The following is a 19,752-nucleotide window of genomic DNA, read 5'->3' as shown; positions in this document are numbered from 1 at the left end:
AACCAGGTATTTTGTGCATTTTGGTCCTTGGACCAAAAGCTTTTCTAAGCTAGATTGATACTAATGAAAGCTGTGCTTTTCTGACAATGGAGTAAGGTTTTAGAAGAGGGTTTATGCTTTGTATACTTAAGGAAATCTGTTCTGCTTGCCTATAAAACAAACAAAAAAATTCTATCAGATATTTTTAATGTATGTCCTAGAGTTTTTTGGGTCACTGACTGTTTAGAAGTGTTGATAAGGAGGACAAATTGTATGGGTAACATGAAAATCAATACAGCTTTAAACTATGTTCTGAAAGGATGATTTTCTATACAGTCAAGAACTTGTGATTTTTGAAAGTATAGGAACTACTTCTACCTATTTAGTTTGCAAGCCAGCTCTAAATCAATCTTAGAGAATCACCTCAGATGCACAGAGATTAAGTGACTTTCTCGTAGCTAAAGAGGCAGTACCAGATGCTGAAGATGAAGCTATGTCTGACTTCCAAGTCTGGGTCCTGCACACTGTCATGTGAAGCTGCCTCTCTTGATTATCTAAAGAGTGATTTTAATTTTCTAAGTTAATATTTTGAGGGATTAGAAAGAGCAGTAATTTTAGAGTTGTAGATATTCTAAAAACAGTTTGCCACAATAGTTGTACAAGGGAGTTACTAGTAAGATGTATAAAGACTGAAGTTCTCACTTTTAGCAAGTATGGAAACCAGGAAAGAATTTTGTAGTGATATACATAGAATGTGCAGTGCTTGTCTTTTTACTAGCGCCAAGTACCAATATCTATGCTTAAACTGGAGACTGGTTTCCCTCCTGGGATAGAATAATAAAAGAGATGGAGATATACCTCTTCCCATTCTAGGTTATCAGGTTCAATGAAATTCTCATTAAAAAATTGAAAAAGGGCTTCAGTGTGAAATCAGAGAAGGAAAGAGTTCAGTAAGGACAAAGAGCCCTAGTAAATGCATGATCAGGAGATAGAAACTAACAGTTTTCAGAAGAATATATGCAAATGATCAGTAACCATATGAAGAAAAAAAAATCCCCAAATAACCAAAAATAAGGTAAATGGAATCAAATGCAAATCAAAATAACTGAGGTTTCTCTTCATAATTAGCTCAGTGTTTCACATAGTAGACATGTAAATATTTTTTGACCTAATCAATTTTCAAGGAACAAAAAAAATGCAAATTGTTAATGTTAGTCAACTTGTGGGAAGATAGGCATGTGTGTGTGTGTGTGTGTGTAGATAGATAGATAGATAGATAGATAGATAGATAGATAGATACATAGATACATAGATACATAGATACATAGAATCTATATCTATATATATAGGATGTATTGTTAGAGCAGTAAAATAGTCCAACTATTTTGAAAAATACGGTACTACTGAACAAATACTTCAGGGAAGGTATATGACAGAAGAAAGAGTCCAAATATATCAGTTATTTTATAGCAGAAGTTTTTCTGGTAGCAAAACCAAACTAACCCAAAACAAAAAAGCAGGAAACTGTGGGTGCCAGTCAATTAGGGCTTGACAGAACAAACTGTGATATTTAAATATAATGGGATGTTTTTGTTCTGTAAGAAACAATGACTATGAATTCAAAGAAACTTGGGAAACCTTGTGTGAACTGATACATAGAAAGTAGACAGAAACAGAGAATAGCATACACAGTGACCACAATAATTTAAAGGAAAAGGACCCTAAGAGATTAGAATTTGGATTCATGCTGTGACCAATTTTGACTTGAGGGGTAAAATGATGAAACCTACCTGCATCCTTTTGGTAGAGAGATAGTAGACTACAAATGTAGAAAGAGTTATATAGTATCAGACATTATTAGTGTGTTTTGTTTAACTATGCTTTTTTTGTAACAAAGAGTTTCATTGTTGGGATGTATTAGGGAAGATACTGATGTTTTAAAAAATCTGTATGTTTTTAAAAATCTGTATAACGTTTAAAAAGAAAAAAGAAGGGAGAGAGGAATCCTGACCAGTATCAGGAATTTCTTGAGGAAAAGAATGTTACATATGAGAAAGTAAAGAACGACCAGCATACACTTGGCCCTACATTTTAGATATTGTTGTGGGTGAAATGTTCAAAAAGAAAAACTGAGGCACGTTTCTCCCAGCAAGATAAAATTTATTAACAAGGGCATGCTGCTTGTCGATAAATGGGTTGGTGCTTGCCTCCATTTATGTCAGAGAGTCCAGGCAGATGAACAGGTCACCTTTTTTAGGTTTTGGGAAGTAAAGAACAAAGAATAGGACAGGGTAGATTACATCATGGGATTGAAGACAGCATGATTGGTTAGAGAGCTGAAGTGCAGGTAACAACATGATTGGTTGGAAGTTTGGTGATGGGGGCTAGCAACAACCCTCCCTCCTTCTTGTCTCTTGAGATTAAGAAGTGCTCATTGTTTGAGTGCAGCTATAAGGTTTAGAGATAATGGACCAGACCTTTCGGACAGCAAACCAGACATCCTTGGTGGTGTAAGGATAGTAGGCCTGATTCCCTTGTGTTCACATGCAGCCCCCAAGGTTGGCTAAATTCCTTGAGGCAAGAATAGATGAGTGATTAGCAAGAGAGCTGGATTTTTTTTCCTTTTTCCTTTTTTTTTTTAAGGTTATAGATATATAGTCATGCAAAGTATTTTCATGTTAGTGAGGTTGTGAAAGAAAACAGCCAAAAAAATACCTCAAGAAAAATAAAGTAAAAAAAAATTGTGCTTCAATCTGTATTCAGACACCATCAGTTCTTTCTCTGAAGATAGATAGCATTTTTCATCCTAGGTCCTTCAGAGTTATCTTGGATCATTGTATTTATTGCTGAGAATAGCAAAGTCACTCACAGCTGTTCATCTTACAATATTGCTGTTACTTTGTACACAGTACATTCCACTTTGTATCAGTTCATTTAAGTCTTTCTGGGTTTTTCTGAGAGCATCCTGCTCATCATTTCTTATAGCACAGTAGTAATTCCATCATAATCATATACCACAATTTGTTTAGCCATTTCTCATTTTATGGGAATCCCATCAATTTCTAATTCTTTGCCACTAGAAAAGAACTGCCACAAATATTTTTGTACCTATAAGTTCTTTTCCTTTTTATTTTTTTTTTTTTTGCTATTTGTACACAGATCTAGTAATGGTATTGCTAGGTCAAAGAGTATGCATGGTTTTATAGCCCTTTGGGCATAGTTCCAAATCAGAGAGCTGGATTTTTAAACTTAACCCATTATAGGCCAGCTGAGTTCTGAACTAAGTTCAGAGATAGAACTATGATTTAAGCAATTACAGAACAAAAGCAATTAATTATAACTAGGAGCAAAGAAAATGATATAGGATCACTTCAGTCTTCTCAATTTAATGCTTTTCCCAGAGTAGAGGAAGTCAGTGTTTGAAGAGGATCATCAGATGAGAGATCATCCAGGAAGTGGCATAGTGGTGGTGGTTGGTAGTTCCTCATTTCAAGTGGTACTGCAACATTGTTTGTTGATTTGATAACAGTAGGTCGGCTGTGTTCCTGGAATGTGTTTCTTTTCTTTTTTTTTTAAATTATAAAAGTATTTTGTTATTTTCTAGTTACATGTAGAGATAGTTTTCAACATTTGTTTTTATAAGATTTCTGGTTTCAAATTTTTCTCACTCCCTCCCCTCCCTCCCCCCTTTCCCCAAGACAGCATGTAATCTGATATAAGTTATATATGTACAATAACATTACACATATTTCTGCATTAGTCATGTTAGAAGAATCAGAGCAAAAAGGAAAAACCTCAAAAAAGAAAAACAACAGCACCAAAACCAAAAGAAATAGTATGGTTCAATCTGCATCTATATTTAACAGTTTTTTGGTTTTTTTTTCTGGATTTGGAGAGCCTTTCTGGAATGTGTTCTAAGATGTTGATGAACTTGGAAGAGTTGTAGAAATGAATGACTACTATTTCCAGTAATTCTTTTTAACGCAAATGATACTGTCAGAAAGTGCCTAGAAAGCATTTCTAAAAATTATAAAGTTTTGGGGGAGAAACTGGTGACCTTAGGGACATCGAGTTTTCATTTCTGTGGTCAATGCGTAGCAGTTTTGGCAGAGTGGAAGGTTTGGGAATAGAGAAGCCAGTTAAGAAGAGGTTATCTGAAAACAGGATTCAGATTTCTGGGCTGTAGCTTAAAATATAGAAATGTTAAATTGTTAACTAAGGGATGAATTAGTAAGGTATTTGTATATAATCTAACAACTCTAGAAAAGAGCCCTAAACAGAAGAGGAAGGGGGGAGAGAGAAAACTGCCAGTGTATATCCTCTAAGCTAGATAATTGTCAAACATTGGCTCTCAGACTATAGCTAAGGACCAAATTTGGCCTGCACTTGTTTTTGTAAGGCCTATGAGCTTAGAATGGTTTTTACAATTTTATAATGCAATAGAACTTTATTGAAAAATGTAAAAACTGTTCTTAGCTGTTGAGGGTCATATTTGACCATGCAGAATAGAGAATAGCTTGCTACAATATAGGTATAGTATAGCATAGTTCCTTAGGACACATAGTTGGTTTTTAATAAATCTTGTTGACTGATTTGATAGGAAGATACATGACAGTTGAGATGGCCAGAAATTTGGTAGACAAAGTCCAAGACAGTATCTAATAATAAAACTCATTGCTTCAGATGTATATTAACTATATAGACAAAGGTTATGTAACAAAAAAGGTGAATTACAGGTCCTAATTCAAGTAGAAAAATTTCACTCCATAGAGTATCATTGAAATTTTGTAGGGTGAGACTCAGGACTGAAATATGACTCTGGAAAGATATATGTGGGAATATAGATAATGGTGGATTTGCATTGTCTTTTGTTGTTGTTGTTGTTGTTGTTGTTTTAGTGAGGCAGTTGAGGTCAAGTGACTTGCCCAGGATCACACAGCTAGTAAGTGTTAAGTGTCTGAGGTCGGGTTTGAACTCAGATTCGCCTGACTCCAGGGCCAGTGCTCTATCCACTGCGCCATCTAGCTGCCCCAAATTGCACTGTCTTTTAAGAAAGACTCATGAGGAAATCTAAGGACCAGAGATAATAAACTTAGTGGAAGTAATCTGGATGAAGATCAAGGTTGAAATAGAAGAGATATTGTTAATGGGAATGCATTGTTGACTTCTCTGACAGAGGAGAATCAGTAAAGCATTTTGGAAAGGAATAATCCTAGCACTGAGGCATCATATAATAATGGTGATAGACTTTTATCCAGACATTTCTTGTACTTCACTGTGCCAAAAGCATAACAGCTAAAAATTACTTTGAGTTGACAGGTGGAAGAACCAACAAGGGAAACTTCTATGCTAAATCTTGGGGGAAGTGTCATTCCATCTTATATTTTGTGATAGAGAAGAGGAAAGCCACATATAATGTCACATACATTTTAGATTTTAAAAGAGCAGAATTCAGGGCATTCTGGAGGGTAGCATATGGAGATAGGTACAGTCCTGTGGACTTAAAGATTCTTCAGTGGTGAATGTTCCAAAGAAAGATGGGGTAGTCTCAAGAATGAAATTTTGAAGATAGAAACAATTCATAAGAGGAAAAGGAGAACTCATCTAAAGAATTTGATGTGACAGCATGTGGAACTTAGCACCCAGATTTTTAAAAAGAAAAGACATGCACCACAGAAGACTGCCAAAAATGGCAGATAGGATGTTGATACCCCAAACAACAAGGGAGGTAATGAAAGTTCTTCTAGCCATCCTCAAATTCCAGATATGAGACTGATGAATTACTGCTTCAAATTGAGTAAAATAAAAAACCTGGTAGATATGATTGCTTAGCCAACTTCTCAGTGACCTTTGAAAGATAATAGAGAATAGGTGAGTATAGTAAAACAGAGGGGTATATATTTTTATTCCAACCCCACTCCCTGTCCCTTCTCCCCACCCCCACCTGCAGCCCCAAAAAGGAGGAGAATGGAGTTTGGAAAGCATAAGTCAGTGATCTTGAGTTTGATTCCTGGTAAGGATTTTCTAATTTATTATTAAGGGTATGGTTAGTGAATATCTAGGAATTATAAGGAGCTACTGTAGTATGGTTTCAAAGAGCAGATGATTTCCTGTCTTTACAGGATTATAAGGCTGATAGTTAAAGAGAGTCCTATAGGTATGATTTATCTAGATTTTGTGACTTGTCAGGGTCTCTCATACTGGGTAGAGTGCCGATCCAGGGGAAGATGAGTTAGAATCCAGTCTCAGGTTCTTATTGTGTCACTTTGAGCAAATCATTTAACCTCTGTCTCAGCTTCCTCATTTGTAAAATGGGGATACTGATAGCATCTACCTTCCAGGGTTGTTGTGAAAATAAAATGAAATAATATTGTAGTGCACTTTGCATTTATTTACTGAATGAGTTTTAGATCCTAATCTTTGCTTTAATTGCTATTAGGTTGTTAGTGGATTAAGTTCAATTTTTTGTTTGTTTTTAAGCTCCTTGGAAAGTAATATCCCTTTAAGAACTCATCTTGAAATTGAAGCAACAATTTCAAACATGGGATTTCTCTCTCCTCTCTTTTTTGCCACTTAATTTTGCTCCTCTGTTCATGTGCTTCATTTGTACTTTTCAGTGAGGTACCCCCTTCCTTTATCTATTTCTGAAAAGAGTTAATCTTGGCCTCATTTTTCTCATAAGTATATATAGTATCCTATAAGAAATGTGACTCAAGGTTTCCCTCTCTTGGCATAAAGTAGAAAGGCATGCGTTCTAACTTCTATAGGTCTTTCCAGTTCCTTAACAGTGTAGGGGAAAACAATCTATTTTTCATAATTTCTATTTTTTTTTTTTTTTTTGGTGAGGCAGTTGAGGTTAAGTGACTTGCCCAGGATCACACAGCTAGTAAGTGTTAAGTGTCTGAGGCCAGATTTGAACTCAGGTACTCCTGAATCCAGGGCCGGTGCTCTATCCATTGTGCCATCTAGCTGCCCCATAATTTCTATTTTAAGCGTAGTTTCCAGAGATGCATTTTGTTGAAAGGTCCTAAGCAATACATTTATAACCCTAAGTGAATGGAATGTTTCAGTTTAATGATCGTTAATGTCCTTTGTGTACAAAAATGAGACTCAGGACTGTCTTAAATTTGATTCAGTAAGGAGAAAAAAAAAACCCTTTATTTTTATCCTGGAATGATATGTATAATTTGAGAAGAGAGAAGATAATAGATGTTGATATTATAAAATGTTATGGCATTGTTAGTAGAGTTAAGAGAAAAGATGACTTTTTCCCCTCCCAGTTCTGAGTAATTTTTGTCACATGGTAAAATTTATAGAGGATTTTTTTATATGCAGTGTACTAGGGTTGAGGCAGGGATGGTTTATGGAGTAATGAAAGATATTGCCTCAGACCTAGAAAGTGCTTATGGTAATGCAGAAGGAAGAAATGCAAATAAACACAAGTGACAAAAATATATTGAGCCTGGATTTGAAAAACTTTTTGAAGAATGGGAATAGTAAAATTTCAAACGAAGGTCTTTAGAAGAGAGGAGTAAGAAGTGTCTTTCATTGTCAATATGTCTATTAGGTGGTACAATATTTGTGATGCATGGTTTGCAGGTAGGAGGAGAGAGGGGGAAAGTCTATTTAGGGGCTTTTGCTTTTTGTTGAGGCAGTTGGGGTTAAGTGACTTGCCCAGGGTCACACAGCTAGCAAGTGTCAAGTGTCTGAGGTCAGATTTGAACTCGGGTCCTCCTGACTCCAGGGTCAGTGCTCTATCCACTAAACCACCTAGCTGCCCCAAGGCTTTTGTTTATAAGCCATTGTTCATATTGGTGAGAATTAGAGTATCAGGCAATGGATATTGAAGGAAATTTTAGAGATACAATTGACAGGACTTGATAACTTTGTATTTGAAAAATGAAGGAGACTAAGAAAACATATAAACCTGGCAGTTTATAGTGACCTTGATGATTAATTTTTTTGTTGTTTGTTTGTTTTGCGGGGCAATGAGGGTTAAGTGACTTGCCCAGGGTCACACAGCCAGTAAGTGTCAAGTGTCTGAGGCCAGATTTGAACTCAGGAATTCCTAAATCCAGGGCCGGTGCTTTATCCACTGCGCCACCTAGCTGCCCCTTGATGATTTTCAAAGAGCAGTTTCAATAGAACATTAGATGTGGGAATCAGATTGCATAGGTTTAAAGAGAGATGAGCAGGTAGCCTAACTTGACTGGGAGTTTGACTATGAAGAAACATAGAAAAATTAAATTCATTGGTAGTTGGATGAAGTAGAAGAGTTTAAAGGGATGCATTTTTAGAAAGTTCAGGAGACTGTAGTATGTATATAAATGGAAAGGAGCCATTGATGATTGGAAATCATTTAATCATCTAGTGGAAATTAATTTAATGGAGGTTTAATGGAGATTAAAAAAGTAGAAGAGAAAGAAGATGACTCCTGTAAGGAGGGAGTTGGGTTAAATTTATTGACAGAGGTGTTTGTTTCAGCAAGGAGTTAAAATAATCTAAGACTGATGTAAGGGGAGAATAGGTACTGTTTTCATATGTTGAAGAGGAGGAGTTAACTTACTATCACTGTTAATTTTCTTTGTTGTTCCCCATTTCCATTACAGAGTACAAAAGTAAACCAATTGCACCATTTTATAATTTACCACAGATTCCTAATTAGTGGGGGTCCAAATCACTGATTTTGTAATGTACCATATAATGAAGTTTGGTTTTCCTGGAAATGCATTTAAGGTCATTGGCAGATTACTATATGGCAGATAGTATATAGGATGGTTATTCCTGAGAAAACGCCTTTCTTAGAGCCAATAGTCTTGACCTTTTTTCCCTTTTTCAGAAGTCTGCCAATTCAGCCCTGCTTTAACTATCTTGAGTTGTAGTCATCAAAATTCTTTCCTGAAGAACAGTGTTTGGCAGCATGGTACAGTCACTATAGGTAATGTGGAATGTCTAGTATAGCAGATACAGTTAATCTGGTAGAGGATTAGAAAGTAGAAAGTGATGTGGTGGAACAGAAAAGAATCAAAGTGTTGGTCTTGCCTCCTATTGAGCCTCAGTTTCTTCTGTAAAGGAACAGATTCCCATTGGGAATCTCATTGGGTTCTTGAAGATCAAATGAGATTGTGTAAAGGCATTTTATAAACTATAAAACTATCACTTTGTAAACTTTTGTGTTATTGTGTGATGCTTAAAATCTAAATGTGTGGTCGCCTTAAATTAGAACCTTTAGCACTAGTCTTTGGGCATTAAGCATTTATTAAAGCATACCAGGTATTAGTAAAAAGAGAACACGTGGAGTTCAGAAAGTTAAGAAAAGGCCTATCTAGCCTAGATTTCCAGCCTGGTTTGGTTCTTCCTCAAGTCCCCCGCAAGGAACTGCTTGAGCAAACTGAGTGTGGAAGCTTTTTATAGGTCCTGAGGAGAAGTGGTCCTTTCACATTGCTTCAAGCTGATTGGTTACCGTCATCAAAAACTATTGGTTCACTGGACTTGAAGGTTGTCTCCTTTTGAGTTCAAAGTCAAGAACAATACCTTCTCAAGGGCCAGCCAGGTGTGGTTACCTTCTAATTAACTTTAAGTAGGCTAATCAGCAAAGTCAGTCACTTTCACTTAATTCAATCAGTTTAGATTAATCTCCAGGTGGGCCTTTGAGTATCTGCCAGATCCCATTATTTTTTCACAATTGAAATCAAGTGAGAGGGATGGATCTGGTTGGAGTGGAATGTCATGGAACCAGCATTTCATTGTTGAAAAGGGAGCATGTACATCAGTGCAGCAAGAGGAGAAGGTATTTAGTGGGATGGCATCTTAATGCCATTATCAGGGTATATAGAGAACTGGTGTGGACACACAGGCTTTACCTCTGACACATAGTGGCTGAGAGCTCCTGGGCAAGTCAGGTCTCAGTTGCCTACAGCAACTCTTGGGTTCTTAAGTTGCAAGGAAGGTGATGACCTGCATTGATAGAGGAAGTTCAGGCCTTGTCCCCTTTCCTTGACTCTATAGCAGTCTATTAACATATTAGGAGAAAAAATCTGTAGACTTTGTTATTAGGGAATAACAAAGCCAGAATAATATTTACCATTAATAGGTCTTATTAAGAAAGGGAAAGAAGAATGGCAGCATGATATAGACAACAGTAATCTGACCTGAGAGCAAGGGTTCAGATTCTGCTTTTAGGGGCAGCTAGGTGGCACAATGGATAGAGCACTGGCCCTAGAATCAGGAGGACTTAAGTTCAAGTCCAGCCTCAGACACTTGACACTTACTAGCTGTGTAACCCATGGCAAGTCACTTAACCCTGATTGCCTTGCTCCCAAAACAAACCAAAACAAACAAACAAACAAAAAAACTCTGCCTCTGACTCATTCTGCCTGTGTGACCCCAGGCAAATTACTTAATCTTCAGTTCTCTGGGTATCTCTCTTGACTATAAGCTAAGACAGGTTGCCAGTTGCAGCAGTGGAGGAGTTTCCATACCTGAAGGTTACCAACACTAATGAAATCACAGGTCTAGTGATTTTTGGTGACATAATTGAAGCAGTAACCCTTGGCAAATTTAGTCAAAGCACTGTCCCAATGTTTTCTAGAAATCAATCAATTGTGGCAAAGTGGGGAGCTGTGACTCTACCCTTTCCTTTTTTTCCCATTGGAAAGGAGTTTAGACCCTCTCCTGGCATGCACACTAACCCTCAGAACAGCTTAATCCTAAAAAGTTGTTTAGTGGTTCCCAGGTTGGGATTACTCAAAGACTTACATTCCTTCCAAGTCTTTACTTAGTCAAGTGATAGAGCCTTCTGTTATTTTTATTAATGAAAGTAAAATAAGGATTTATTAATTTTTTAAAGATGGTAAGTGCTTACATAAAATTTTGAAGTAAGACACACAAAATGGTGAATTGTATGTTAGATACTAACTGCAGGACTAATTTTAGCAACCGTGTAAGTTTTTGGTGTTCATTAATTTCCATAAAAATGTATTCATTCCCATAATCTTTCTCCATCTTATGAATATCAACAGAGGAACCAGGTGGGGTAGCCAAGAGAAAAGCTAAGGCCAAAGGTATTTTGATTTTGCTTTGTGTGTATGATTATGGATTTTATGCTTTAAGTGCATGGGTTTTGCAAGCTGGATTTTGTAAACGCAGCTACTAATATTAGAGGACTTTAAAAATTGGTTTAAAGGACATGGGAAATATTTCAAAAGCTTTGTTAGACTTCGGTAATCAGTGACACAGACCTGTGAATTTGTCTTTTTTCAAGTTAAATTCCATATTTGTCAAAGTTTTTATAATGATCACTTAACCATAAAACATATCTATAACTGAATATTTTAATTTAAATCTACTTTTTTCAGAAGGCACATTCCTTAGTGATTTGATTTGATTTCCTAAAGAGTCAAATAATTTGTTTTCTTCTACCACCGTAAGAACTGTTTTATTTGGCATTTTGCCAATCATACATTTTTTAAAAAAATGTATGATTTCCCATATAATGTTTGTAATCCGTATCATTGTATGAACTTTGAGTGTCTTTTTACTTATGAAAATTTAATGTCATGTACATAATGTACATATTGATTGTTTGGAAATTAGTGGCCCAGATAGCCCAGTTTCCTGACTATAGCAGCAGATTTTACTGTATTGAATAATAGTTTGCTTATGGAATTTCTTGCACACATCTAAAACTATATAATCTTTTGTGCTTTTGCATGTGTTTTATTTTCCTCATGATATCTTGTCTTAATATTTTAAATATAATACCTGTATTAATGTAATACTTGTATAATACTTGACATAGTTTGAAAAGACTGAAAATTTTAAATACTGTGTGAGTGTCTTTGTGTGATTTTGGAGAAGGGGTAGTTATCAGTTATGTGTATGCATTTGGGAGTGTTCACATATATTCACTTCTTTATCTCATATGGAAAATTAGAAAAAATATCTTATTTCTCGCTGCCCAGTATAAAAAAAAAGCAGTGTATGAAAATGTTAAATAGAATGATAGTGTTAAATAGAATTATTAACTAGAATGATGTGAAACATGTGTTTGAGTATATGTTTATACATATGTACATACAAGTACATGCACACATGCATATACTTTAAAGTTTACAAACCCCTTTAAATACATTCTCATTTGGTATTCACAACAAACCTATCTGGTAGCTGCTATTATTATTCTTGTTTTATAGATAAAGAAAAGGAAGCTAGTGCTTAGATAAGTTAATTGACTTGTCTAGGATCACATAACATAGGTGTCTATGGTAAGAGTTGAATCTAAATCTTCCAGATTCTACCTTCAATACCCTATTTGCTTTATAATACTGCTTCATTGAGATGTAAATGATTAAAAAAAAACTAGTTTCAGATTTAATTAAAAAGAATCTTCTTGAGCTTATCTTTACATTGGTGCACAGTGCACTCAAATCTTCTTGTGCCTTCTTTTATATTAGCAACATTGATATTTGATAACCTTGAATTGTACAGTAGGATATAGAATTATCAAAGAAAAATCAAGATATATTCACTCTATTTATTAAAGCAGAAAAGTGAACTAATATTCGAATAAGATATTCAGTACCAAGTATTATTCTTATTAACTTTGAGGAATTAAGTCAATCAGAACATGCCACTCTCCAAGTCTTCTAGCAAATCATACATTTTACAAGAATAATTGAAAGAATGCTTTTCATATTAGGTTCCATGAAAACAAGTCTTCATTCTAAAAGAATGACATTCTGCTGCTTGGTTTTTGTGATTTTGAGAACAAAATAGTAGCTCTTACAATTCATAGAGTTGGCAGAGTCTTACAGTTATTTTGCATGTTGTCTGAATGCTGTCCTACTATAAAATCTTGAAGTTGTTTAAAAACATACCTCCTCATCCTCTTGTGAAACTGCTAACTTCCCATTCATTCACTTACCCTTTAAAAGTTCAGCAAGATAAACAATAGCCACAACAAATTATCTGTTTGTTTTCTTTGTATGTAACTTCTCTTCATAGTATGAATAATAAAGTGTTGGACTTGACATATACTTAAGGGAACTCTGTTGCCACAACCTTGTATTTAAAAAAAAAATTATCTTTGCTATATCAAACAATAGACTTAAAAGAAATTTTCAAAAAAAATCAGCATTTAATTTTTCAGTTCACTTATCTGAGAGAAAGCTAAGTAAATTATGATGTGCAATTTTATTTTTCAGTTCTTTTCATTGTTATGAAAAAGTTATATATTTGACTATAACACTTGACATGCATGTACTGCTTTAGTGTAATGAGTTATCTTATGGGATTCTACAGTGTATGAGAAAATACTTTGGAGTTCCTTAGAAGAAGGAATCAATGAAATAAAAATAATTTAGTTCAGGAAACATTGAACATTAAAACAATTTTAAGTACAGGGGATACAAAGAAAGTCTAATAAAAGTTCTTTGCATACATTATCTCATTTGGTTCTTGCAATAACCTTGTGAGGCATATGATGCAAATGATATCCACTTTATAATTGTGGAAATAGAGGCTCACAGGCCAAATGATTTGCCTAATTTTACCCATCTGGTAAGTACAGACCTGGGATTTGGGTCCATCTATTAATCTTGAAAGGGAACCAGTTGTTAAAAAGTTACTCCTTGGTTTATAATAAAATAGATACTTTAAGGACAAGATAAGTTTTATTTTATTGACAGTATTTCTTTAATTATACCAGTTCCTGGGGTAGCTGCGTGGCACAGTGGATAGTGTGTCAGGCCTGAAATCAGGAAGACTCATCTTTCTGAGTTTAAATCTGACTTCAGACACTTAGCTGTGTGACCCCGGACAAGTCACTTAACCATGTTTGCCTCAGTTTCCTCTTTTGTAAAATGAGCTGGAGAAGGAAATGGCAAACCACTCCAGAATCCTTGCCAAGAAAACACCAAATGGGGTCAAAAAAATTGGACACGACTGAAATGACTGAACAACAAAACCCTAAAATTACCAGGAACTGTGTGAAACTCCGTGTTCATTAATATTTGCTTAAGAATGTGCATATGAATGGACTAATTTATTAATTTTGCATGCTGATTCTTTTAAAAGCATTCACATCATATTTTTGTCTTGAAAAATCAAGAATATATTTTGTCAATTAAAGGAACTTAAAGCATTTATTTTGTAGAATCTAATGTGTATGCAACTAATTGTAACGGTTTTAAAAGAGAAAAGGGAAGGGCATATGCCTAGATGATCAATTAACATCAACTTTGTGTTGAAAGCTTCATGTGGGGAAAAAAGGCAAGTGTTCCTACAAATTAAATGATAACAATAAATTTTTTTCCTTTGATTGAAAAACCCAAAAAGTGAAAGAAGTGATTAAAGAAGAGCTTAAGAAAGTAAAGGAAAAACCAGAGTCAAAGAAGGAAAGTAAGAATGAAGATAAAAAGAAGGGGAAGAAAGAAAAAGATGACCGGAAGGATAAATTTGCTGCTGATTCAGATAAATACAAAAAAGAGTCTTCCAAAGGTAAAAAAGATAGAGAAAAAGAGAAAATAGGACTAGAAAAAAGTACCAAAGACAAAGAGATTGTGAAAAGATCAGTAATTGGAAAGGATGCTTCTACTAAAATGGCATCCAGACATAAAGAAGAGAAAAAAGTAGATAAAAATCCTTCTAAGCTTGGAAGCTCAGCAGAGGGTCAAGACCGGAAAAAAAAGAATTAAACCTACTTCCATTGTCGTGGAATGTTAAATGTTGTGCCTTTAATTATTTGTTAAATTACTAAATGATATTATAAATTTGCAATTTCCCGAAACTCATTTTTCTGATCCTGTTAAGCCAAGATTATGGTTAATTTTTGTAATAGCTCCTTAAAAACTCTGTATTCACAGGTATGTTTACTTGTAAATTAATAGTGCTGATTCCACAATGAATTTAAGGAATTTATTTTCAAGATTCAAAACTTGACTGATTTAATAACTTATTTCATTAATTTAATTTGCTTTCTGTGTATTGAAATATTTTTTCAAGGTATGTTTAGCTACATCATGTTTAGATTATGTTCAAAATGGAAATTTTTATTGTTTTCCTTTAATATTCACATTTTAACATAAAATATAATTTTCTTTATCATGTACACAGAATGTCTATGACTATTACATTCTTAATAGCTAGCATACTTAATCAGTGTATGTGTCATATCACAGTAATAAACTATGAGCTCCTTTGGGAGACATTTATCATCTTCATATATACAATGCCTAGCATGTAGAAGGTGCTTAAATTGAATTGAATCGGACAGTAAGTACTTAGGTATGCGAGAGTAATACATATGTGAATGAATATATGTATAAGTTTGGCCTTTCATGAACTTCTTGCTACTAGGAGACTGTAAGCTCCTTGAGGGCAGTGAGTGTTTCTTCTTTTTTTTTAAATTTGCATCATCAGCATCTCATGTGTGTTGTAGATGCATCATAAAAACTTATTGGATATGTTGAATTCCCAAGGAGTTTAATTACTGAAGTGACACACAGGTTGAGTTACAGGGCACTTTTAAAGACTAAATATTTTTATAAAAGTTTTGTTTACTTAAACTTAAAACGATAATGCTGTATCATTTTTCAATATATGTGCAGAATGTTGTCATTTTGAGATATATTGTAGTGTCACATAATTATGGAACATTATAAAAGAACTTCATTTTAACCTTCAGATGAGCAGAAAATACTTCTTTTAAAATATTTTTTTAAAGAAAAATATGTTCCAAACACTTTTTCGATTTCTTTTGTATATAGAGGTTCAAGTCTCTAATTATGGCAAATTGTAAAATCTAGTTCCTTTGTGTTTAAAGGGCAATCTTCTCATTTTGTTTTAGCAGGGAAAAATATAGTGCTGCTACCCAGAGTTTATTTTTCTTTTTGCTATATTGTATTTTTTTGCATTTTCACCATAGTTAGGTGGTATTTTTTTTTAAGTGAGGCAATTGGGGTTAAGTGACTTGCCCAGGGTCACACAGCTAGTAAGTGTTAAGTGTCTCAGGCCAAATTTGAACTCAGGTCCTCTTGACTCCAGGGCCGGTGCTCTATCCAGTGTGCCACCTAGCTGCCCTCTAGGTGGTAATTTCTAAACACACTGTAATTTCTAGATTTGTGTGTTTATGTCTGCTTTACAAGTATATTTCACTGCTAAAATTTAACATCTAGAAATTCAGTTTATGCAAATTCTGTCTGATACACCTAGAAAAGTATGTAACTTCCTTCAATTCCTAAGTTCTAAAATGGGTGCTTAATAATTAATTTATAGATTAAAGTAATGGAATTTTAAAAAGGGTTTATTTATATCTTCTTCTAGCAGATGGTGACTCATTTACTGTGTTGACAAAATATATAGATTAAAGGAAATACAAAAGGAAAGGTTTATGAGTGGTAATTTATCCATCAGTATTATAATTTTTAATCTAGTTTTATCAGAAGTCAGGCAATTTTATGTTTTTATTGAAGGATAATATTGTAATAATTTTAGGTGTGATGTAGGTGATGGATAATAGCTACTGGACAAGGCATTCTAATAGAGAAAACTGTAAATTTTAAATAAATGAATTAAAAATGATAACCTTTGCTTATAACTGATGGACATTCATCAACTCCACATATTAATGACTTTATTTTCAATTTAATCAATGTTTTTCTCTTCTGTACCTGATGAGTACTGATATCTGTATATTAAAACAAATGCAAATGTATTCTGAAACTGATTAGGAAGTATAGGACTTGATATTTTAATTCATTTGGCTTAGTAAAATTCAGATCTGATCTTTATTAAAAGAGGTGACACATTTTATGCTACTGTATTTTATTTTAACATTGTGACTCATTTGCTACTAACATACGTGGTTAGTTAAACATTTGTTTCAATTTGCCGAAGTTATACTTGAGGTACACTTTTAAATCTATCATCTTAAAATTATTTGTATTCATGAATATATTTCTGACTAAAATATATTTCTTTAAAATACTGCTTTTTAAGATTAGGTATAGTGAACTGAAAGTAATTTAATTTAAAACTGGTCTGATTGCTTCATGTTTTTCTTTATAATCATCATTTTGCATTTTTGTATTAGTGGAGTTTCAAAATTCTTAAGTGACTAGGTTAATAAGTCAGTTCTGAAGTTATATTAAACCTGATAATTATTCCTGGCTCACTTTCTCCATCCCTTATTTCTTCCTTATTTGTCCCAATAATCTCTACTTTTTCTTAACCTCAACAGTGAAGCTGAGTTAAAGTCCTTGATATAAGCCATTCAATGTTATAACAATGAGTATAACTCTCATAAGAGAAATGTCAATATAAAGACAATCCTCAGTTTATATTTTAGTTGTAGAATCTTGCAGTTTTTTTTCCAATTTTGTTTGAAACTTGAAATGTGCTTTTTAAAATAAGATTTTTTAATAAAGGATGCTTAGTAACCTTAGAAAAGAAACTTACAGGGGCAGCTAGGTGGTGCAGTGGATAGAGCACCAGCCCTGGAGTCAGGAGGACCTGAGTTCAAATCCGGCCTCAGACACTTAACACTTACTAGCCGTTTGACCCTTGGCAAGTCACTTAACCCCAATTGCCTCACTTAAAAAAAAAAAAAGAAAAAAGAAAAGAAACTTACTCAACTCACACTGTGACTGAACCGTATTGCAATATCCCCTGATTTCCATTTGTAACACTATGCCTGGAAAAGCACATTGAGAGTTCTACTAGAAGATGCCAGGGCATTTCTTTCTTCCTCCTATGCCCTCCTCCTGCCCTTATCCAGTCACCTTCTAGGTAGTGGAAAATAATGCACAACAAGAGCTGGCATAAACTATGAAGGCTATTTCCTTTTTTCTTTTAGGATACAGAAGTATCCTCTTATTATTTTCCAAATTACTCTTTTTTTGTTGGTGGGGCCAAATTACATTTTAAAATTTATTTTTAACATTCATTTAAAACATTTTTGAATTTCCAAATTCTCATACCCCCTCCTATTTTCCCCCCATCCGTTAAGTGGGCAAGCAGTATGATATAAGTTATAAATGTGAAGTCATGCAAATCATATGTCCATATTAACTATATTAAAAACAAAAAGCAAGAAAAAGAAAGTGAAAAAAATGCTCTTGGAGTCATCAGTTCTCTGCAGTTGGATAGCATTTTTTTTAATGGGTCCTTTGGAATTGTCTTGGACCATTGTATAGATCATAGTAGCTAAGTCTTTCATAGGTGTTCATTGTTACCGTGTTGCTGATTACTATTTACAGTGTTCACTTGGTTCTATTCCATTTTGCATCAATTCATTTAAGTCCTCTCAGGTTTTTCTGAAACCATTTCCCTCATCATTTCTTATGGAACAATACTATTCTATGATGGATTATTTCAAATTCAGTTTTCCATCATCCCCTGTTTTTTTTCTTAGGAGTCCAGGTATTGGTACACTTGATTCTATGCTTAGAGCCAGAGTTTCTCTACTTCACACATTCACCTTATACACATTCAATTTCTTCTCCGGGTCTCCTGACCTTGAGTCATTTACATATCACCTTTGTGGGTTTTCTAAGGGTTTATATAAACAACATTTTTATCTGTTTCATGGGTTACTTTGGGCAAAATATCGATCACCTTGTGGCCAAGGTAGCAACAATGAGCCTTTACATTTAGCTAAGCAGGTCTTCATACAGTAGAAACTTGGTCTCTCCAAGACCATACTTGAACCCTTTGTAGCTTGAAAGAATCCATCAGAACTTGAACTTTGCAGGCATGACGTTTCAGCACCCTTGGCCACTTCTGTCATGATAAGTGTAGTTATCTGGAGATCAGAGATCCATAATACATAGTGGTTACAACATTGAAGAAACAGATTGAGTTTAAAAGGGTGCCACTCTTGGGTCCTCATGCTTTCTCTTTTTTCTTCTCATTTAAGGTGTGTGTATATATATATATATATATATATATATATGTATATATATATATATATATATATATATATATATATATATATATAAAGACAAAGGCCAGGTAGTTGTTGGTATTTAGGTATAAAGAATACTGGAGAAATTTTATTCTGTATTTCAGTGAGAAACTTTGGCACCTTAACTCCTGGGACTCTGAAGTGAGAAACAAGATTAGGTTGGGCATGTATATGTGTGTGAGATGAGTGTCAGGGAATAAAAAGGATGAAATCAGGACATGTTGATGTTTGTTTTTCCTTTCTTCCCTTTATCCATTGACACTGTTAGCCCTTAAATTTGTGCTGGGGTAAGATGAAAATCTTGGGGACTGATATCTGGGGATAATCTGGGGACTGATATTGGTTTGTAAGGATTGTAATAAGTAGCCGCAGAGTAGTTTAATAGAGACCTTTTCCAATTGACACTGATTATATCTTACCAAACAATTCTGAATCCACCTCACTATGCTATCTTGTTTGTTGTTGAGTTGTTATAGTCATGTCCAACTCTTTGTGACCCCATTTTGGAATTTTCTTGGCAAAGATACTAGAGTAGTTTGCCATTTCCTTCACCAGCTCATTTTATAGATGAGGAAATTGAGGCAAACTGGGTGAAGTGACTTGCCCAGGGTCACATAGCTACTAAGTATCTGAGGCCAGATTTGAACTCAGGTCTACCTGACTCCAGGCCCATTGCTCTATCCATTGCATAACAGATCAGTACACAATTCTCACTGGACATTATTAAAACAATTTTATTAATACCTTGATGAAATATTCACTTTCTCCACAGCATTCACTTAATTAATATCCCAGTCCAGTGACAGGGA

General features: G+C 34.5%; 1 protein-coding gene across 4 annotated transcripts in view; it reads left to right on the top strand.

Annotated features, from left to right (window-relative positions):
• Nucleotides 1-18,892, top strand: part of LOC122734358 (aspartyl/asparaginyl beta-hydroxylase-like) — a 105,639-nt gene extending 86,747 nt beyond the window's left edge. For all 4 annotated transcript variants that reach the window (XM_043975121.1, XM_043975120.1, XM_043975124.1 and 1 more), the window contains 2 exons: nt 11,001-11,042; nt 14,317-18,892. In XM_043975121.1, the coding sequence (XP_043831056.1) occupies nt 11,001-11,042; nt 14,317-14,675 (401 nt within the window). In that variant the 3' untranslated portion in view covers nt 14,676-18,892. The remainder of the gene's footprint in view (nt 1-11,000; nt 11,043-14,316) is intronic.
• Nucleotides 18,893-19,752: the final 860 nt, after the last annotated feature.

Source organism: Dromiciops gliroides, chromosome 1 (genome assembly GCF_019393635.1).
Source record: "Dromiciops gliroides isolate mDroGli1 chromosome 1, mDroGli1.pri, whole genome shotgun sequence".
NCBI classification, from domain to species: Eukaryota; Metazoa; Chordata; class Mammalia; order Microbiotheria; family Microbiotheriidae; genus Dromiciops; species Dromiciops gliroides.
This window is presented reverse-complemented; position numbering and strand designations above follow the sequence as displayed.